A 23,646-nucleotide genomic window follows, 5' to 3' on the forward strand; every position below is an offset into this window, starting at 1 on the left:
ACATTAACATTTTTTGGTCTATTTTATTTGTGTCTTGCTTTTTTTTCTTTTTTGCTACTTGCTTCTCTTCCTAACCTCAGCTAATGACAACCAACACTCATATGGTAAGACTACTGTGGTTTTGTCATGATGTGCATTTCCTCTTTCCCGATTCTTGAACTAAAGAACAGTTAAAATATTTCCTACAAATATTTTCATGACTTCTGTCCTTTATAGAAATATTAGCAGTTGCTGCCTTTTTCATTTCTTTAAAAATTGTTACGGCCAGGGAGTTGTATTAGAAAGACTATAATTTTTTGACAATATTCATTTTCTGCTTTCCTTTGCGTTATGTTGTGTTTTCATCAGTGCTTCCCACTCAGCTTTTTTGTCTTATTGAAAATCTGTACTCTAGTCGATTTATAATATCTGACATTTCCAAAACTTTAGAAAAGATTCATTGAATGACAGTGAGAATACAACAGTGTAATTTTTTTACCCAAATTTAAGTGAAACAGATCTGTCCACAAATGTCACTTGTAATTCTACATTTACTAGAGAAGTAATATTCGAGTAGAATGGATATTGTGACATCATTGAATGTAATAAACTAAACCACTATGTGAGAAAAGACAGGAATTTTCTTTTTAAGTTTGCCTGTACATTGAAAAAATTACCATTGGGCAGTGCAGTGTGCTACAGTAGTTCTGTTTATCCTGTACTTATGTTTTCAATCTGATGTTGAAAACTCTATATAGTTTCAATTTTTGGTACACATAAAATTGTCTTTTTCAGACCTGTGGGAGTCACATAGCCTCTCGTTGTTGCCAGATGTATTGATTCAGAGTCCATCTTTAATCTTTTAGTTCAGTCTTGTTGTGTAGATAGAGCCAGCTTGTTTTTAACCATGTTCCCAAATCACATTAAAGCCTCATCCCAAAATGTTGAAAGTTGGGTGCTTAAGGTTAGGTACCCACATTAATGTTTAGGTACCTAAAATAAGTAGCCTAATGACAGAGGTATTGAGTATCCTGAGTTCCATTTGAAGTCAGAATTTAAGGGGAAATTCAGCACCTTTTGGAACTCTGACCTTTTATTTCAGTGTTAAGCATGGATTTTGGGTGCCTGAAAATGTTGGCTGCCAGGGATAAGTTATCAACTGAAATGTGGACATCAACCTCAACTCTAAACAATGATTGAGTGTCCAATATGTGCTAAGTGCCTCACAAAATCAAGCTTTGAGTGGCTTACAATATCAATTCAGTATCTCACAGCAAGTCAGTCAAAAACAAGTGAAGGGGGAGAGGAGAGACAAGTGTGACAGTCTCATGAAGCTACACTAGATGATCCACCTTAGGTTCCAAGTTGTTAAAATGGACAACTTCTAGGTTATTGCATCAAGAGGGTATTTTTTTTCAGCTTTGCACCCCAAATCTCCACTTCCGCCAAGGCTAGTAAAAATGTGAGGCAAGTTAATGTCCTTTACTGTGGTGAAAAACTCCAATGTGACAGGCCAGATAATGGCATGACATTCAGCTTAAAAATAAATCACAAACCTAAAGCATCTAACTTTATTTAGAAATCTTATTGAAGGTCCACTACAATCTCTAAAGTGATATACTGTTAGAATTTTGGGTGTCCTTTATTACCCATCGTCTTTCATTTCTCTTGGCCAGCTGACTGCAAAATGGCTGGCCCAGAGCAATTGGCTGACAAGCAAAATTCAGGTGTCCAAGATCTGTCAATAATAATAGTAGTCAATTTACTACAGCAATGCCTAGATACCCCAACTGAATTGTGGACCCCATTGTGTTAGGCTCTGTGCTAACACATAGTAAGAGATGTTCCCCAAAGAGCTTGCAATCTAAACAGAGAAGGCAAAGAGTAAAGAAAGGAATGCAACATAGAAGCAGAGTGATTGCAGGTGGTAAATGTCATATAACTTATACAGTGTGTTTTGTGTGCGCTTGATTTGGTGTTTTGTGGTAGGATTTTTAAAATTATATTATTGGGGTCGGAAAAGTGGGAAAAGGGCAGGAGGGATGATGGGTTAATAGGAGCAAAGGTGTGGGAAAGACAAAAGAAGGGAATAGGGACACTGAAGGAGAAGAAGAGATGGGAGAAGTAGGATTGAAAGTTGGAGAGGAACATGGAGGACAGGGACAATGAGGTCAGAAGCAGAATGAAAGTGAGGACAAAGGGAGTAGGAGCATATCATGGCAAACCAGCAAACAGAATACAATACCCAGAATTTCAAGTAAAATGTTCACCATTTGGGTTTGATACACCTTCTTTTACTGGGAATCTGGACTTGCCATCCCACAAAGTCTGCTCAGCACTATACATAAAAACACTCAAACTGGTACCAGATCTTCAAGTTCTTATTCTGTCAGAGAGGTGCCTAGACCAGCATCTAATTACTTGAATATCTATTCGCTGGAAGAAAGTCAGCATATGTTGGCATGACCCCAAGTCCTGAACAAGTCAACTAACTAAAGGGTTAAAGAGCCCAGCCTAGCCTCTCTAATCAAGAAGTGAACTGAATTTTTCAGAAGTGGCGCACACAATAGTACAGCCATGAGCATGGCCATGTCAAAATCAAGTTGATTACCAAAATGAAACCTCAGTAAATCAAAATCCTTCAGGTTGTACAGGTAAGAGGATTAAATGCAGAAGGTCTGACTAGTGAATGAAAGGTGCCACACAGGCTTAAATAAAGAAATTAGATGGATGTGAAAGTCCTGATTATGGAGGAACAGACAATCACTTTAATATTTCAGTCATTCGTTGCTTTAATGTTTCTTTGTCTTAAACACCATGCATACAGATAAATTTGGATGAACTGCTGAAATGTTGTATTGAATGTAAAAATATCAAGAAGTTAAAAATACAGCGGCAGTGATCTTAGTTTCATTGGAATTAACTTAAGATAAATGAGAAGTCAACACTGTGGGATAATATATGGTTGAAGGTATCCTTTCTAACTGAGATTCAGAATTTGATATGGGTATGATGAAGTTTGAGTACTGGTCTATGTAAAATGAGTGGATGGTGTCTGTCTACTTTCTCGTGGAGAGGTGTCCACATCAAAGAAACTACTAGCACAGCTGGCAGTGAGGCACCATTGCTGGAAGGTTCAGTGGAGATACAAAGGATCACCATGTGAAAAAGGGAAGTTATCATCCCTGGAGGTGATGCCATGTGTTATCAACCCTTCAAATCAGAACTAAATCAAATTGAGTGAGCCTTCACAGCTTCATGTGCTCTAATGGTTATGGGACATAAATCTCTAAGGATAGTAATTTACACTTTTCATCAACACTAATAATTATTTCTGCAGAGAGCCTACTAGTCTGGAGTAAATGTGGTGAACGTCAAGGCCTGAGCAACTCCACACCTTTCTCCTCAACATGTAGTTGAGGAGGTCCACCAGATCAAAGTATAGCTGGGAGGAAAGACCCTTTCTATCTGACTGTGTGCTCCTTCTAGTCTCTGCTCTGGTGCCTCTCCTGTGGAACAGGTTGCCTGCCTGATATCTTCTCAGGAAGTTGTCCAAAATCTTGTGGAGTCTCTTCCCATTTGGTTTAGGGTGAAGATTCAATGAGGTATAAGGGGCTGGTCAGGCCTGTTCCAGTCACTGCAACACTCCATGCACAGTTTCAGTCCTACTGTCATCAGTATAGCTGTGGGAGTACTACTGCAATAGTTCTTATCTCCTTGTGAAGTAAAGATAACAGAGACTGGTGGGGGGCATGTTGCTGGTAGAGAGGACTTTGCTGGGCACCAAAAGCCTAGCAACCAAGTAGGGAGAAGAGCTACAAACAAACAAACCAATGTAGCGAGAAGCAGCCCAGATTCCAAACTGGTGGTTTCCTTCACAGGAAATCAATTTAAAAGACACACCAAAATCTCTCTTAAACAAAATAGAAAACCTGGGATATTTTATCATAGTACGTGTTGTTCAGTCTATTAAAGTACATTATTTCAAGATTTATTGTACCATAACTATAATTTCTGATAGTAGCTCAGATACCACGGTGAGGGGCGATCTTATGAAAACCTAGATGAATAACTGAGTAGTGAATATACATAATACTATGGATTTGACAGAATATTATTAATAATCATAATATTTTGTTACAGTAGTATGTAGAAGCCTAACTGAGATTGGGACTTCATTGTACTAGATAAAACACTTACTTAGAAGTCTCTACTTTGCAGAATTTATAATATAAACAGTCTTTATTTCTCTTGGTGTAAAAGCCAAACTTATTTTGGTTGGTTGGTGGTGTTTTTGTTTTGTTTTAAAGCTCTATGTTAAAGTTAGTATCTGAAATAAATGACTTACAGTATGTCTGAAGTTTACTTAAGTAACACCTAATCTCTATTACAAATACTAGTATATGGAAAATATGCATGCCACTTCTGTGTCTTGGTTTAATAAGGCAGAAGTCATATTTATCAATTGCAACACAATTATATCTTAGTATAAAATAGCACATTTTTCATAAATCTTGGAAATGGAATGAAGTGGAAAGAAATTGTAGCTCATGTAATCTTTGCATGCCTGCCCTGCCCTCATGCAACCAACTAGCAGCCTCTGGTGCAGCATGCTGGAAGTCTACAGTCACTACATTTGAATAAGAAAATTCAGCTCAGCTCATCTGCTCCTGAGCTGTATGCTGTCTCTGTCTGAGTAAGCAGCAGCTGCTCCCTCGTGTGTTGTCTGTGTTCATCTCTCAGGTCCCCTTCACATCATTTTCAAATTTCCTTCTCTGTGCCATCTATCTGAAGAATCTCGAGCATGAGATACTTCAGATATTGCATCATTATCACAGCTTCTAAAATAGATATATGTGTAGGTGTTAAAAGGTATTATGTTGGTATCCTGAACCATAAATATTGTATGCTACATAAAGCAATGTGCATTTAGGGTAGTTGAGGTGATTTTATTTCAAGGTGCATGTAGTGAGGAATAAAAGGAAAAAAATCTAGTATCAACTACTCAAAGGTATTTTTTTTAAATCAGTGAAGTTTATACATACCTACATTTCTATGATGCATATCACATTCTTACTTGTCCTGTTACCAACCTGATGCATTCATCAGTCTCCATGAAGACATGTGACTCCAAGAGCTAGAGAGGAGGGAGGTCAGAAAGATGGCTGTTGAGAAGACTCTGAAGATATCATCAGTGCTGTCATGGGAAACAGCGCGATGACATGCTAACTGTGCTTCAGTTTTTCTTTACACAAATAAAACTACCAATGAGCTTTGGGCTGAGTGTTCTGATTATGTGTATTCTGCTTGTGTGCAGCCTGAAATAGGAGCAAAATAAACTGATATCCAAATAGTTTTTTCTAGATGGATCATGATACAATGAAGTACATTACCTATAATGACTTTGGACCCTTTTTTATAGATGTTTGGAAACTGGACCTTTGGAACACTGGTGTTTACTGTGCTAGTATTTACAGTTACATTGAAGGTAAGATATTCTATATTAATATTTCATCTACTGAGACTCTGGGATTTCCATCAATAGCGACAGTTGTACCCTATCGTATTTACTAAAACCAACTCTCCCAACATGGTATTTTGACTATAATCCTTCTACTTACGGAGAACTAGACATGGTTTCCTTCGGAGCTTGTCGATGCTGCTCCTGTCCAGAGCTGTTGGCATGTGAAGCTATAAAAAAAACTCTGTACATTGGTTGAATCTGTGCAGGGTTACTGGCAGCTCAAGAACGAAGGATTTAGCTGGAGTTCCAGAGTTGGATCTTGACATATCATCACATTGTTACCAGTGAATTGCCAGATTGATCCTGTTTGTGGTTTGGTTTGGTTTTAATTTTTAAGTTCAGCTTTCTAGCTTGGTATGGTGATGTATTCCTTTTCAGATGCCCTATCAAAGTTGGTTTATGTTTAAATATACTGATTTCTTACACATTCTGTATAATGAAATGAAAATTTCTGTGCAGAAATGCACATATACTTATATTTTGCTTGGGTTCCTTTCATGTGACTTTTTAGCCAGGGTATTCAAAATAGCTGATTTTACTGAGTTAATTGTTGGAATACTTTCTCCAGTAGATTTTCACTGTCAAAAGAGAGAAGTGTTGGGAGTTCATGACTTATATTTCTATCATCCAATAAGTACAGCCTATTAGATGAAAAGAGAGCATCAGTAATGAGCATCACTATGTAATTATTTGTTTGTTATAAGGGGGGAGAGAATTCTTTTCATTGTTGAGGCAGTTTATAATTGCCAATTTTCAGTAATTATATACATAAGTTTTTAACTGATATAAAGTAGGACAGTTACAGCCTAATTATAAAGAGGAACAAGAGGGAGGACGGTGAAACAATAGTCTGGGGCTGTGCTAGTAATATCTCAATGTTATAATTTCCTAATGAATAGTCAAGCCTTTGTCATGACATATACTAGATCTCAGTACAGATTAGTACTTAAGTATGGGAACTTTCTTAACTCTGGTAGAAATAGAAAGGTATCATTGTTCCCTAAAGTTCTGCAAAGATTTCTCAGATTAATTCTTTAAACAGTTCATTGATTTTCTTTGTACCTCATCTCCTGTTGAGTCTTTTATCACTTCTAAAAAATAATATAAACACCAAGATGACCTGTTTTCTTTCAGCTTGCACTAGATACACACTACTGGACATGGATAAACCACTTTGTGATCTGGGGATCGTTGTTGTTCTACATTATCTTTTCCCTCCTCTGGGGAGGAATTATCTGGTAGGAACCTAGTGTGAATTGTATTGCAAATGTTATTTTCAGAAGCATAAAATAAGTTTATATATTCAACTGTTTGTTTTTTTTTTCAAATAAAATTCATTTCAGCTTTTATATGTACTGTAATTTACAATACGAGTTACCAACTTAAACATGTCAGTCATGGCGATTAATGAATACTTGGCTTTTCTTTAGTTTAATAGCTGCTAAAAATGTTCTTAAAGAGAAGAAGAATAGCACTCAGACTGAGTCAGTAAGCACCTGAGTTTCTGGTTGTTCTATTGTTTTAAGAAACCAAAAACTCTATTTTTAATAAAGGCTTAAGTACATATTAAAGAGGTCCCCTGTTGTGCTAATATACATACTGCAGTACATTTTCTAAATTTGTAAAATGAGTTCATGTTAAAAGGTAAGGAGTTACGTTGAATTTCAGTCACTAACTAAATGTGTTAGTGAATACTACATTTGTTATGATAGCTAAATATTTCTGCTATTCACCAGATGTGAATAACATTTTAGTAAATGTTTTTCCTTTCCTTCTTCTTTGCTTAAAATATATATATATTATTATTGCAGAATTTGTGCACCACCTACTGCTACTTTTGTTACTTTATTTGTGTATTTTTATTAATACATTCTGGCAAAGTTTAATATCCACCGCTAGCAAGGAAAATGGAAAGCAAAACTCATATTACAAAACTATTGGATGTATATAGAAGAGAATAAAGAAAAAAGAAAAGGAGTACTTGTGGCACCTTAGAGACTAACCAATATATCTGAGCATAAGCTTTTGTGAGCTACAGCTCACTTCAAGAGACTTGTCTGGTTTCATGCTTTTGGCTGCAAACAGACTATAAAGGCATATGGCTTTAGATTAAATACATTTTTTAAAAATAGCTATAAAGTGGCTTAAGTTTTATCCACATTTACATTTTAACAGAATTAAATCAGTTGTATATAACTGAAAAATCACTGTCAACTTAATTACATTATTAAAAATTGTGGGGAGGAGAATAAACATGTATGTTATAAATAACCTGATTCTCTTTCTCCACCCACATACTTCGCATGGGATTCCCATGCCCAATGAACTTTTGACTACCTTCTGGATGGGAGACCTGTGTCATTTATCTCCAACAGCACATTCTGACACTCTTATTCTTTTGGTGTCTTAACTGAGTGAACCAGCTGGTTCCCCTCGCAATTTATAAGTGGAGAAGGGGACTGTTGCTAGCTTGCATCTTGCATACCAATTTTGGGACTGGGAAGGGTGGTCTGCTCCCCGCTCCCCCCAGATCAGGAAGACTCTTCTGGGAGGCAGCCTATCCATTTCTCATTTCTGCAACAGCAGGGCTCAAGGTTCCCGTTGGCCCTGTTCCTCCCTTTTGAACTGGGTCTATACGTCTGAGGTTCCCCATGTTAATGACCTGGATGTAGAAACAGAAAGCAAATTTGCAGATGATACAAAGCTGGGAGTGGGGGTTGCCAACACTTTGGAGGATAGAGCTAAAATTCAGAGGGATCTTGATAAATTGAAGAACTGGGCAATAGATCACAAAATGAAATTCAAAAAAGATAAATGTAAGGTGCTACACTTAGGGAAGAAAAAACAAATGCAGAATGGGGGATAACTGGCTTGGCAGTAGCACTGCTGAGAAGGATCTGGGAGTTGTGGTGGATCACAGCCTCAACATGAGTCAGCAATGTGATGCTGTTGCAAAAAAAGCAAATGCAATATTAGGTTGCATTAACAGAAGTATCACATGCAAGTCACGGGAGATTAGGCCTCAGCTGGAGTACTGTGTCCGGTTTTGGTCACCAATATATAGAAAGGATGTAGAGAAACTGGAAAGGATCCAGAGGTAAGCAACAAAGATGATCAAAGGGATGGAATGGAAGCCATATGAGCAAAGGCTGAAGGGACTGGGAATGCTCTGTTTGGAAAAGAGGAGATTGAGGGGGGGAAATGATAGCGATCTTCAAATACTGGAAAGGCTGCCATAAAAAAGACAGGAAAAAGCTGTTCTTTCTTGCCACAGAGGGCAGGACAAGAGGCAATGGGTTCAAACTACAGCATAGCAGATTTTGAGTAAATCTCAGGGGAAACTTCCTAACCATAAGAACGGTAGGACAATGTAACAGGCTGTCTAGGGAAGTAGTGGAAGCTCCTTCACTGGAGGTTTTCAAAAGGAGGCTGGATAGTCATCTGCCTTGGATGTCCCTTTTACCTTTGTTGATAAAAGTGACAATGGCTCTTCAGTCACCATATGATCATGGCCATGTACGAGACAGAATGAGTCTGTGAGGGCCGCAGAGAAAATGAATGTGTTGGGGAGCTGGACAAGGAAATATGTAGAGTCTGGGGTGTAGAAGGCATGAGATTGATGTGGGGGGAATGTGGGAGGCAGCAGACAGACTCAGGAGGAATGCAGGACTATGTGATGATGAGGAGACTGTGGGGGGCAAATGAATGTAGGGAATAGATAGGGTACATGACCATACAGGGAGAATGAGAATGGGGCTGTTCCCTATCCTTTCAAAGGAGGGAGGGGGATAGAAAGGCGAGTTCCCCACGCACCAGCAGATAGACGAGGGTAAGTGGAGCTCTCTCCGATTAATGAACAGGGAGGCTACATTCTTGTGAGTGTATTTAAGGTTGAATTTTAAAGCTGAGATAACATACAAGTTGTGGAGGGGAGGTGTTCTTCCCCCTTAAGGTGAAAAAAATCAAAAGGCGTGTGAAAATGTTATATGTTTTTATATCCTAATTTTTCAGCAATCATGAGTGGGGTGTTTTGGGGTCATTAGGGGTCTGACTCATGGTTTTTGAACATTTGGAGTTGGCAATATTGAGGACGAGTTTGGGACATTTGGAGGGGGAAGGGAGACCTGTTGAGTATCCCAGACCAGGCTGAAGTCTATTCTGTGGTTAATTTGGGGGCTGGAGTTGCTGATAATCATTCTCCTTCCATGGCCAGGGGAAGAATGATTTAGGCTAAAATATTGTACAAACTACAGTGGTTTTGATGCTAAGGGCTTGTCTACACTTACCGGGGGATCTGCTAAATCGACCGCAGATCGCTCTCTTGTTGACTCCTGTACTCCACTGGATCGAAAAGAGTAAGTGGAGTTGACAGGAGAGCATCTCCTGTCGACATCACATAGTGTGGACCCCGCGGTAAGTAGATCTAAGCTACGTCGACTTGAGGTACACTATTCACGTAACTCAAATTGCGTAGCATAGATCCACTTTTCGTTGTAGTGTGGACAAGGCCTGAGCCAGGCAAAAGGTGGAGGCTGTTCGAACTAAGCTTGTCTGAATTTTCTGGTTTGTTTGAATGTGAAATACAAAGTGAAACTCTGGTGGATGAACTCCCACAAACTGAAAAGTGAACTCTATGCAAATTGGAAACCGTTTCACACAACTCTGCTACTCCAGTTTTTATATTTAACAATGTTAGGAATTTTGTTCTTAGATGTTCCGTTGAGGTTTAATTTCTTTTTTCTTTTTCCCACTAGGCCTTTTCTCAATTATCAGAGGATGTACTATGTTTTCATGCAGATGTTGTCTAGTGGTCCTGCATGGTTGGGTATCATTCTGCTCATAACTGTCAGCCTTCTTCCAGATGTACTCAAGAAGGTTTTATGCAGACAGTTGTGGCCCACAGCAACAGAAAGAACCCAGGTAAAAATATCTTTCTAAGTAGATATAGTGATATTTACTATGAATCCTTAAAAGTTAGAGCCCTTTAGCATTTTAGAAGCAATAAATGGAAAGAATAGAAATCATGTTTATGTTTAGCGAGAAGTATGTGTTAGTCAATTTCTGCAGTGTTGAAATTTCACTGGGAGAACTTTTTGATCAACTCTTTCATAAATTATAAGACTGTTGAGAAATAGTTGATGGTGCTGATCCAGGCAGTTCATTACAGCTATATACAATGGAAAACCATGTAAAGGCGTTTCCTGAGCACAAAATAAAGCCAATAGCAAGAAGGCAAGTTTTCTTAACCAAATTCAAAGTAACTCTTTGCAAAAGCAGTTCCACTCCAATATCAAAAGAAGACTATATGAATGTTTGTTTAATTAATCCAGGATTTGTAAATTTAAAAATTAATATGCATAAGATGACTAAGTAGTTTACTACTGCTAAAATATCATGTTACATGACCTATGTAATCTAATCATTTCCTAGGAAACTATATTACTCTTGTTTGCTGTCTCTAGTGAGGCTGTAGTTTTTACAAAAAATCGTGCATTTAAACCAGTTGTTCTCAACCTATTTACCATTTTGGGCCACATATGCAGCTCTCTCTGTGTTATGTGGGCTGCATCCACACAATATATATACTATCTGTATAACACAGAGGATATCACGTGGGCCACAGCTGTGTGATAATTGGGCTGCAAGTGGCCTGTGGGCCATGGGTTGAGAACCACTGATTTAAATATTACTAATTCATAATGCTGTTAGCTCTTTTCATCTATAGTTAAACTTATCTTTATTTTTGTTTCTTTCAGTACTCTTTCTAGAATTAATATTCACAGATATGAGATGCATATATTCACAACATACTGAACTACAAACACACTGACATGCACTGTAGTCACATCATTGAACGACAAGCCTGTTTTCAGATCTCTACTTTCCCCATTCCTTTGATCAGCCAACAGGAGAAACTACTGTATAGTGTCAATGCAAAACTCCCTTACTGACGAATGAGAATGGAGCCAAACTCAGGTGGTTTGGATGGTAGCCCACAGCAGTACTGCCGAGGGCCATCAGGCCAGTTCCAACCTTAAAACTCTCATATCTGTAAGGTTTCAGAGTAGCAGCCGTGTTAGTCTGTATCCGCAAAAAGAAAAGGAGTACTTGTGGCACCTTAGAGACTAACCAGTTTATTGGAGCATAAGCTTTCGATGCATCCGATGAAGTGAGCTGTAGCTCACGAAAGCTTATGCTCCAATAAATTGGTTAGTCTCTAAGGTGCCACAAGTACTCCTTTTCTTTTTGCATATCTGTAAGGCAACTCTTAATGCCATTATTCTGCATTCCCTGTATGTATAAAACTATAACTGACCGATTTCTATAGGAAAACCAAGCTTGTAGGAATAGCAGAATATTGGAAGAAGATTTCTGCACAGATCAGATTATAGAATTTTTCCATTTGGACCTTTGAAGATAGGACTCTTCGGTATATGACTGCTACTTACAGAAGCTCACTATATCAACAAATCTCTGACCTCTATTTAGGCTGTGGGTGCTCAAGCTAAAACCTCTAACGAGAGAGAATGAGGATGGGTTATAAAACAAAAAAATAGAAAGAGGGTGGGGGGAGGATGTATATCTAATGGCATTTCTCAGTGCCATTATGTGTTAATGTTGGAAAATGAACCAGCTGGAAAGCAGAGTGGGCTTAACACTGGCAATGTTCATTTTTTAATAAGCTCTAATATCACTAGAAAATCTTTAGCTTTTAACCAGATTTATCCCTTGTATTTCTTTCTTCTCTCTCTCTCTCTCCTCCTATCTTCCAACCTGCTTTTGCCTAAATAACCACTACCTTGCTTTAAACATACATGATGTGCACGATTACTTCCTACAATCTTCTGGGGAAATCAGAGTAAACATCAGTGCCTTTCTGTTGAGCAGTCCACCATCTTTATGCTTTCTCAGACTTCAAGCAGTCTAAGTTTCTAATGGAATAAAAGGTGATTTTTTTTCTGCCTTTCTGCATGCTTGGCCATTTCATTCAAAGGACAGTAGAAAGCTTAATTATCATCAAAACCTGTTTACTGTTATCATTGTCTCCACTTCTGACTCACATATAAACTACTAGACTTTAGAGAAAAATACTTTTTTGGATTAGATTTTTCCTCCTTACGTTTATCCTAAAGTTTTTACACATCATTAGTGGTTATCTGAGTCATCTTTGTCACAGTCATTTGCATTTTATGCAGTAATATTTCTGCTTAAGGAATCAGAGGTCTGTGACGGTTTCCCTCCTTTTTGAAGCACTGATGTTTCTGTAGATGAATGCATGTAGTGCTTGCATTGTAACTGACTATGTTGACTGTTCACCACACAAAGAAGTGATAAAGCCCTTAAGCAAGATGATATTGGTTTTACCATTATTTCTAACTTAATACAGAAATGATGGTATTAAGCTATTTAATGGCTCTTTTGTAATGTGTCTACTCCACTACCGTGGGGAAAAATGCTGCAACTCTGATCTTTTGTTCTGCAGCCATTATTTCCAGCAAACATGTTTCATTTTTTAAAGGAAAATTTCCTTGTATTCTATTTCATGAAATCCTATGCTGCTTTCTAGAAAGAAAAACATCCATAAGATCAGAAATACTGTTGAATTCAAAATATTTAAAGTAACAAAAACATTAATAGGAAATAGACTAGTGATAGACGCCCTTTTATAGAACAATTTAAGGTGAAATCATGTCCCCATTAAAGTCAATAGCAAAGCTCTCATTGACTTCAATGAGGCCAATCTCTATTTCAGATTTCATATTCATATTTTCTGACTGACCAACATAATAAATAGAATTTTTTTTAAGTGTGGTCATTTAAAAATGAGTTGTTGCATAAGTCACAGGGAGGACATATGAAGCTAATTTTGAAGTTCAAATTTTTGGCTAAAATTGTCTTCTAAATATGCTAGAATTGGTTTGAACTAGCTGCTTGAACAGCAATGATTTTTAGTTTTTGAGTCCCTTAAAATGATAAAGCCTTCTTTATAATATAGTTTAGAGGGCTTCTGCAACAGCTGAAAATATACTGAACCAATTCTGGCTCTACTGAACTTTGTATTTCTAACCTTGAGATTATTTGTGTGTGGTGAACAGCTATTTACCATCCGTTACCATTAAAAAAAAAATTTAAAATATCATTTAAAGTCTGTCACCGTTTGAAGTTCAATATCAGAGGGGTGTTGTATATGCTGGGATAAAACAATCAATAATTGTGCAAAAGCTTTGGAGGAATCTATTGCTATGAGTAACTTCAGGCCAAAACCGGCATGCACCTCTCAGACAAGTAGGCTCAATAATTACAGTGAAACTATTTGCTTGTGTGAGGCAAGCTGAATTTGACCCTTTAATTTGAAATTACACGTGTATGGTGTTTTCTCTGTTATCTATCATACACTGTGGTCATGTGTTATACCCAAACTGCATTAATTTATTACATTTCCACTACCATTATTCTTTCTTCCCTCTAACTAACAGCAGAGATGTCTAATATCTGGCAACACTCATTTGAAAAATGCAAAAGCACTTCAAATTATCTTCTTCCCACTTTTTTATTGGCTCTGTAACTGACCGTTATTCTAGTAATTGAAAATATTTATCTAACTCAAAAATGTCAAACATTTTATCTGAGAGTGGTGAAGAATTTTACATTTTTGACCCATTTTTAAAAAAAACACCTTTCCCTTCCATTTGGTTGCTGACTGATATTTTCTCTTTAATATTTTGCTTCAGTCCCAATTGCAGGTCATCCACCTTGTTGTTAAATCTTTGCCCTTTGTTGTTTCTAGAGGAGCCAAAAATGGTACTTTTGCTTTAGAAAGGAATAATGGGGACTCTACATACTTCCACTTTCCTATGCGTATAGCCCTGTTGAACTAGAGTGCTTTTATTACATCAGTGACCAATAAACTATTATCTTTGTCAAGTCATTGGCTTCTTCTCTTTTGAAAAAAAGAGGACAGGATTCTGCTGTGCAAGAACTTGAATCCCATGACAACTACTGACCCTGAGTAGTCTTCAAAGTGACCTCCTGTAGCACCAACCCTCATCAGTTTTCAAGTGCAACTGCCTACTTCTTCAGTACAGAATCATTCTGCAAATTAGTAAAGGGGACAATTTGCTCCTTAATTTTGGTGGCTGAGCACTTTGAGCTGACAGCTCATAAATAAGGCTACGATTTTGTCAGGGAGGTCATGCCAGTCACAGAATCGGTGACTTCCAGGGACCTCCGTGACTTCAGCCTGTGGCACCCAGGAGCTGCGGGGTCCTGCGGCAGATCATGGGGGGACTCTGCAGCTCCTCATTTTGTCACCGATATTTTTAGTAAAAGTCACGGACAGGTCACGGCTTCCCTGAATTTTTCTTTAATGCCTCTGACCTGTCCGTGATGTTTTCTAAAAATATCCATGACAAAATCTTAGCTTTACTCATACATAAACATTCTACCAGCATAGCTAATAGCCTTGTTCCAGGGCAGTTTTGACATTCTTATAAGCACTGTGCTGTCAAGTCATTTGATCATGTCATAAGGAAATCTCTTGTTAATACAAATAACTTTTTCTGCTGTAATCAATAAATAGTCAAAAGAGTGCAGCAGAACACATACTCATTACTAGTTAGTTATGGTACACTGTATATATCTCTGAGAGAGTGATTAGTATTCTATCAGTGGAGTTCAAAATGGGATTAAAGCCACTCTGGGTAGGCAGTATGGCTCAGGAAATTAACCTCAGGATTAGGAATATGCATTTTGCTTTAAACTTAACTTTAAAAAAAAATCTGTATTGGAAAATTTGTTGCTTTATATGACCTTGATACAACAGTTAGATTTTTATTCTTTACATCTTGACAAATTCACTCATTTCCCTCATGTATTCAGCAGTAGTCTCAGTGTTTTTCCTCATCCTTGCAGAAGAGTATGAAACATAAAACAACTCTAAATGCACTGGCGAACAGCGATGGGCCACTTCTTGAAGGAACTCTTTCAGCTTCCGAGGCATAATTAGATCAATGCTAGGTAACAGTATTGCACATGTTGCCAGTTTGGAGTCATTTCTGTTGGTGTTCTGTGCTATTTAAAACTAAAACTATTTCCTCCAGAGTTTTTGTTGTGCTTTACCAATTTTGATATATGATATCATTAGCATTTTCTTGGAGATCCAAGTTTTTGTATGATGTATGTCATATCACAGGTAAGGTCTTTTTGTCTCAGACATGTAACAGTAAAGGGCCCTGATCCTGCAAAGCAATCTGCCTGCGTGGATCCATACACCCACAAGGGGTCCCATTGAAGAGGATTGGGTTTAAGAGATTAAGTATTGTATGACAATTGCTTTCATATTTATAAACTGCTTGTTCTCATGGTATATCTTGGGTGTTGAATACATAGTATACAAAGAAATAATACTTAATCATTAGCAGTTTATTCGCCATAGCCCCGGTTCTTCTCAGACACATGTATAGACCAAATGCAGACAAAACAAGATGTTAGACATACAGAGTCTTAAAATGCTGTAGGTACTACTGAAAACTCAAACATGGAGCTCCATGTATTATGTCTCTTGTGTAATATATATTCCTGGATGAAAAACTGCATTAGAATGGCATTAAAATTGAAAGTACATAGCAGTAATTTAAGGTAAAAAAAAAATCACACAGGGATTTTGTAATTATCTCCAAAACAGGCATTATAAACCCAGAAAATTTGGAGTTTAACATGTTTTGATTTCTTTTAAGATTAAAGTACAGAAAAGCGTCGTTAAAACACAGGAAGAACCTTAATTCTGCCCTGTGGTGACACCATGCAATAACGATATAGTTACTATTAATGCATTATTCTGGTGTCTGGGGTCCCTGATTAGATTAAACTGCTTTTCAGGTTTTTTCTCTCCTGGTGTCACAACCGAAGTCACCATGGGGAACCTGTGAGGGGGGGTCAGGAAGGGTGAGTGGAAATATAGAGGGTACAGGGGTGTTCATTGGTCTTCAAAGATAGTTGTGGGAGAGGGTGTTATGTATGAGAAGGATCTTGTGTTGAGACCAGGGCTATGTATCAAGCAGAGACCTGGAGTGGGGATAGAATTCCTGTGTGCCCAGGGCAACAGTGTTTTCCCATGATACTAGTGGAAAAGCAACATAGGGTCATGAGCTCTTCAAGCACAAAGACATTGAGACTCAGGATCTGGGTCTCCAGTATCTCCAGTCTCATTAATACCAGCTGCCTTACCCAAACAAACTCCCACCTGGACCCATGAATATACCTTGCTTCCCACTTTACTTCTTCCCATGGTTGCCTCACCGTTTCCTGGTACCAGAAAACAACAGTGGGGTAATCAAGGGGAAGTCAGAGTGACAGTGTGTGAAGAGAGTGATAGGTGTGTGGGGGAGCCAAGGGGAAGCATGCAGGGAAGTGGGCTCGGGCGGCAGGGAAGCTGTGTTTTTAGATATCTTGTAACCCTGCAGAGCAAAACACAGGCACTTTATACCATTCTTAGGGGAGTTTCCCAGTTTTGCAGTGTGGACACACAAACTGTTTCTAGCCCTGGACAATCCCAAAATAGAAGACCTTGAGCTCATGACATTTTATATATAGAACAACACATCATTTTTAGAGGTATTTAGGGTAACTGACTTTGTGGGTTGAGGGATATGAAATATAGTTCCTGTACACTTCTTTTAAAAAAAATCCTTTAAAAAAACATTTATAAAATGCTTTCCCATAAGATGCAATGTATACTTATCTGGTTTTTTTCCTTTAATTAATGCCTGTCTTTGGTCTATATATGTTGAAAAGATTCGGGGCTATATTAAATACCCCTCTGCTGAATAATTCCCTGTATTTGTCTCACTGTTTGTCTTCAAAGAGTGATTATACTGTGGAGTTAAAAAGAGAGCCTTATTGCTGGTCTTGAGCATATACAAGTGGTATTTGAGGGTTGTGATTGTTATGAAAGAAATAATGTCTCAGGCAGGTTTTATAAACAGAAAGGGGATGAAATGACTAACATTGATGTTTTTTTACCTCCTTTTGCCATTTTTTGTTTTGAACAGAGGAGAGGGGTTTTGTTAATGGTTTATTAATTTGTTAATGGTTTATTCATTACTCACGAGAAAGTGACTGATAGCATTGGCTTGAATGCTTAAGATTAAGCATTGGCTTAAGGTTTATTTTCCTCCTTATGATATAGCTTCTTTAACCCATAAATATTAGTTATATGTGCATTTGCAGAGGAGAATAGACCACTGCTTTGGGAAGGCCCAATGCAAATTCCCCCTCAGTCAGTGCACATGTACTTCAGTCTTGTCATGCAATACTGCTATTATTGTAGTCCTGAGTATTTCCTGGGTAGATGTTACCCATTGTGCTCGGTTATGGGGTGATTTTGTAGCATAGATAAATGTTAATGGAAGATTAGACTAAGATAATACTGTGATGTGTAGTATAAATTGCTAAATAGATCCATATGTAATCCAAGCAAGATCTGAATTTAGATCTGCAGAAGTAAAGAGCTAGTGCATTTAACCCCACTGTGCATTATCATCTATTAACATAAACTAGTTGAGGAGAATTCTCTCTCTTTGGAAATGCTGGAGAAAATATATGAAATTATTCTGGCCTTTTTAAAATTGCTGCTACACTGATAAAAGGTCAAGGATGAAATGATATTTAAAGCAATATAGCAAATTATAATGTAAACCTGGTAATAATTCTCAAATTGAAAACAATCCTTCTAATCCCCACTCTGCTCTTTAATGAGACATTATCAACTTTATGTATGAAGAATAGCTGGCTCTCTGATCTCTAAATCTAATGTAAATTAATCATGTAGAAATTGGCTGATTGCTTATCACTTTGGGATTGAAATGAACAAGCCAGACTGGTGCTCTAGTGAGCACTATGTGTGTGCCAAAGGCATAGTGCGTCTATTAAATGACATTTTTTTAGGATATTTGGCTATTTTATTGTCAACTTACTGTGTGTTATTTCTTTGGTTTTCTTGACAGATTATGTCCAGGCACTGTCGGGACCACATTTCAGAATTCACACCTCTTGCGTCTCTGAAAAACCCAAGATACAGGAGCAGTGACTGCAGCAATTCCCCAGCCAGGAGGTCTAATTCTCATTCTAAAAAAATGATGTTTACGCACTGGAGAGGCAATGATTATTCAATACTTCCATCCATCTTTGGCTATTCAAATAACCGTTGCAATTCCAGTGCAAGATACTGCTACAGTGGGTCAGGTCTGGAAACATCCGTATGACAGATCACCAATTCAAGCCTTTAAGAACTGCATTTTTCTTTCTTTTTTGCAAAAACAGGAAACATGTCACAGAACTGTACTAAAATACACTTGGCTTTTCCTGTCTGAAATAGTGTTCAGACAAATAGGATCAAGAGCTAGAAGTATGAATCTTTCCAGGCCTGCTGGCCCCTTTTTATGTTTTGAACTGCTGCAGCAATGAACAATCTGCACAGTCTGGTACTGTGAGACTGATAGCACTAGAAATTTTCTTCATGCTATGTCAAGACGTTTGTGCGTTTGTTGCTTCTGTTGTCATTAGTCATTTCTGTATTACTTGAAGTGTATAATTTAAGTCAATGACCTACATTTTGAGATCAACGGTTTTAATTTTCAGCCAGAAGCAATGACCTCAGATAACTCCAGTGAAAGTCACTTAAAGAATATTTAACAAGTGCGGTTTCTGATTTTCCTCTGTACTTTTTTCTTTCTTTGCTCTTTCTGTAGAACAAACTGGTGTTTCCTCTGTGCAAATCTGCTTTCAAGAAACACTCTCTAATATTCACTACCTTGTAAGTGGCTAAATCAGGTCTAATATGGTTTTAAGTTAGTTTCCCCTGTAGAAAGGTAGACTAAATAAATTTTGCTTAGACTAGATACATACCATATGGAGTCAAGCTGGCTGTCAAATACATAAAACCATCAATATTGACATTTCCTCGGTTACTGAATTTAAGAATTCAGCCTAAAATGTCTGAATTTAAGAATAAATTAACCAGTGTTCCTATCACCTAGCTACCTCTCTGGAAAAGTGCATGTGCATGATTCTAAATTATTCATGTTAGGAAATATTGGTGGGTTAAGCTTTTTCCTGTCAATGATAGGAAATAGTTGTTCATAACCAATCTTTTATGCTACCCAAATAGAATTTTTTTAACATCTCCATTTTTGTTCTTTGATTCTTATTTTGACTTAATGGCTAATGGATCCACTATATGTATCTTATTCTGAAGAAGCCAGTATATGTTTGTTAGTCTTTTGAGACAGAACCACTCGATGGCATGTGTCTATTACTGTGGGTTAAAACATATTTCTGGTAGAAATGAGTCTGACTACAAGCTGTATGAATTATTTAAAGCATTACAGCCAGCTTGTGCTTCCAATTTCTCAGCAGCATTAATTTTACCTTGCACTGTTTTTACTTAGCTATGTACTTGCTTGGTTTTTGTCCAGTGTTTTATTTGGGGTGTAAAAATGCCTCAAGGTTTAATCGAACACTGATCAATTTTAATGTACCCATAGTTAATACCAGATAAACAATCATTTCCGTTAATGTTTCTGGCAGGCCATTAGTTAAATGTTTATTTCTAGATGGAAACTAAGTATTTGGGATGAGAGCTGCTGCCTTTATTAGAAAATTTGACCGGGGTATTGTTTGCAGACTTTTTAGTGCTGTAGATAAGGGGGAAAGGGGAGGATTTCATTTTTGTGTAAAATAACTTAGAAGTACATGTTTTTTAAATACAAGTAAAATCAATTCACTAGGAAATGTTTCACACAAACATTTACAGTGATCTCTTCATAAGAACCAGTGACCTACTGTTAAGAAACACTGGGGAAAACAGCTAGAATTTTTAAAAAGTGAATTGTGAAAACTTCATTATACCAAAGATTAGAGAGAAGAAGAAAAAAGTCTGACAACCTATTCATTGCCCTATAGAATGATATTAGGGCATCTTTACCATTTAGCATGTAGCAGTTTTCAGTTTCAAACAATGCCATCATATTGGTCACATACTGTAATATTAATAAGTATAAATTTATTTATATTTGCCATTGCATATTTGAATGTCGGTCAGTTAGAACTGTCCCCTATATAAAACACTGGTGTATATATTTTAAAAATATATCTTATATGGGTATACGTTTTATACCAGTAGTAGTGACAAATTTCCTGTGTGCAGTTAACAAATTATTTGTAATGTATTTTTTAGAAATCTTAAAATTGCCTTTGCACTGAAATATTTTTCATACTGTAGCTATTTATAGATCTGGTTTACGCATACATTTGTTAACACACCATTTTTATTATTTTTAAATATCTGTTTTGAAGGCTTTTTTAATATTTGAGTTTTGGCCACTTAAATTTTAGCTTACAGAGGAATTGTGGCTGAATGTTAAAATTCTAAAGAATGTTAAATTAGAAATTTAGGTCTCTTGCTCTATCAATCTCACCCAAACTACTGATGTTTTGATGCTGTTTATTATAGTAGTGATTAGTGTGATACATTTTCTGCTTATATACTATTACGCTCACTTTTTTTATTCTGTAAAGCCTCATCCTTTTCGATTTTTTTCTCATTTCCATCCTTCAGCCTTAAATCAGAAGACTTTGGCTTGATCTTGAAAATGCTTCCTTCCTGCGCTGCCTACTAACAAAACAGTTTACTGCAACCTTCTTACAGCCCAACTCTTACCTAGAAATCATTGACAGAGATTTTATACAGGCTGAAACACTTCGTGTTTGGGGAGTTGTTTAAAGGACAAAATAGTTTTATTTAACAAAGTCATTTTTGGGAGGGAGAGAGATGTTTTGCATTTACTAAGTCAAAGCAGAAATATCTATTAAAACTTTTAGTTAAATAGTTGTACTATATTTGTCTGCAAAAATATGCCATCTAAATGAAAAAGGCATATGTTCTCAAAATTAATTTACACTTGATACATCTTTCCTTCAGTCCCTTGTTACTATAGCCAACCTAGTCCAATGCAGCAGATGTTAAACTCAAGAGTTTCATTGTAAACGGATCAGATAGGACACACGTGTAAATGTAAGTTATATCTAAACAACATTAGAAGGTTGTATTATTAATGGGACATGGTCATTTGATGGACTTTTGTATGATGAAAGAAATTTCAGGAAGACGAAAAGAACAATTCATATAACTCCTCACTTGCCTTGTTTAAATTGTTGCAGCTTTAACAACAAAATATCTTCATAACTGCTTTTATAAATGTATTGGAATTGGTAGGCATCAACCAAATGTTTGTGAAGACTTAAAGTATTTCAAGCTTCTTAGCTACTGAAGTTCATGTATTCCTGCAGTGGCTAGTAGCAAAATACTGGAATCATTTTCATTGTATGGTACACAGTAATTAATATGGTTTGTTAAACCACTTAATATAAAAGCTTACAGTTTACTTTCTTGCTTGCATTAGCCTGTTTGTCTTGATCCCACTGGCTTGCAAGTATAAAAGGAAACAAGTTTAATTGAGGAACTGCACTATTTTGGAAAGCCAGTGGGATCATTGTGATCATGCTACTGTCTGTGAACAAAGCTTTAATGGAAATTTGTCAAAGTATTATGAAAGTGTAAGTATACATGATTCTACTTTGGAGAATAATCTAAAAATCAGTTTATGTAGCTTTAATTTTTTACCATATGAACATATACAGACTTTAAATTGTGGTGCTTCTGACTTGTTGTATTGTATGCATATACCGTCCCTTAAAATGTCCTCATTGTATAATGTAAAGTAGACTCTGCAAAAGTGCTGTTGGGAATGGGGGGAGAGTTATCAGTGCATTAACCATTTAAGATCTCTCTAGTCATCTGCACCAAATACTGACATTTATTTTTAAATTGTACAATGATAGGTGCATTTATCTGAAAATAAATCAGCCTTCAAATCTAAGGTTTAGATTATCCTGTAACACTTCATTCACCTGACCTAAACAGTCAAATAATACATTACTGTAAAGTTTATTTTCAATGCTATTTTTAACTTTTGTTTCTATAGATACCCACACATAACTTGTTTATATATACTCATTCATATTTTGGACATTTCTATAGAATATATAAGCAGGAGATATGAATCTGTTTGCAATAAAATAAAAATTAAAGACTGGTTTAGCTTGGTGATAAGCAATTAAAATCATTTAAGGGTCAATATGAAATGATTTCTTATTAACCTGTAATAAACTGTAAGTAGATAATAGACTAATAAAGTAGTGTTTTAATCTTAAACTGATGTGTTTGTATTCACATTTTATTTTAGTCGTCTGATTGTGTCAGCTTCAGTGAGCTTTGTTCATCATGACCAAGACTTTTTTCTTTTGCAGTAGTTTGAAAAAGGTGTTACATTTTCAGGAAGCCATATGTAGCCAGAAGAGGAGCAGAGTGATAAAAATGAGAGTTCGCTGGAGGCTTAGGTGTAAACACAAAATCACTCACTCTGGATTGGTTTTAGTGCAGAGGTTCTGGGTTAATACAAATTGGCACCAGTCTGGCAAAGCTTCATTCCTTACATGCAGTTTTACAGCCAGCAAGCTGAAAAAAATTCCAAACAAAAACTATAAACCATACCATGTAGCATATATTTTTCCCTAGTATTCTTTGCCCTGGAAAACCTGGGTTTTTCCCCTCCCTGAGTAAAACCCTTCTTTTAAGGTGTTTTCCAATAGGTAGGGCACTACCAAATTCATGGTCCATTTTGGTCAACTTCACAGTCATAGGATTTTTAAAATTGTAAATTTCATTATTCTAGATATTTAAGTCTGAAATTTCACGGTGTTGTAACTGTAGTGGTCCTGACCCAACTCTGAAGGCAAGAGTATAGAAGTAAGGGTGGCATGGTATGGTATTGCCACCTTTACTTCTGTGCTGCTGCAGGGGGAGCGCTGCCTTCAGACCTGGGTGCCCGGCCAGCAGCTGCCACTCTCCAGCCACTCAGGTCTGAAAACAGCACAGAAGTAAGGGTGGTGATACCGACCCCCCCTAAAATAACCTTGCGATGCCCCTCCCTCCCCCCCCACACACACGACTCTCTTGGGTAAGGACCCCCAGTTTGAGAAATGCTGGTCTCCCCCATGAAATCTGTATAGTATAGGGTAAAAGC

The 23,646-nt window shown here is 37.1% G+C and overlaps 1 protein-coding gene across 7 annotated transcripts in view; it reads left to right on the plus strand.

Annotated features, from left to right (window-relative positions):
- Positions 1-22,775, plus strand: part of ATP11A (ATPase phospholipid transporting 11A) — a 214,053-nt gene extending 191,278 nt beyond the window's left edge. For 4 of the 7 annotated variants that reach the window (XM_037897078.2, XM_043535773.1, XM_043535754.1 and 1 more), the window contains exons 26-29: positions 5,402-5,467; positions 6,638-6,741; positions 10,258-10,423; positions 18,508-22,775. In XM_037897078.2, the coding sequence (XP_037753006.1) occupies positions 5,402-5,467; positions 6,638-6,741; positions 10,258-10,423; positions 18,508-18,765 (594 nt within the window). In that variant the 3' untranslated portion in view covers positions 18,766-22,775. Of the gene's footprint in view, positions 1-5,401; positions 5,468-6,637; positions 6,742-10,257; positions 10,424-12,361; positions 12,451-15,385; positions 15,521-18,507 lie in introns of those variants that run through there. The other 3 variants (XM_037897098.2, XM_037897089.2, XM_037897104.2) reach the window with 3 other exon arrangements.
- The last annotated feature ends 871 nt before the right edge of the window (positions 22,776-23,646 follow it).

Source organism: Chelonia mydas, chromosome 1, assembly GCF_015237465.2.
Source record: "Chelonia mydas isolate rCheMyd1 chromosome 1, rCheMyd1.pri.v2, whole genome shotgun sequence".
In the NCBI taxonomy this organism is placed as follows: domain Eukaryota; kingdom Metazoa; phylum Chordata; order Testudines; family Cheloniidae; genus Chelonia; species Chelonia mydas.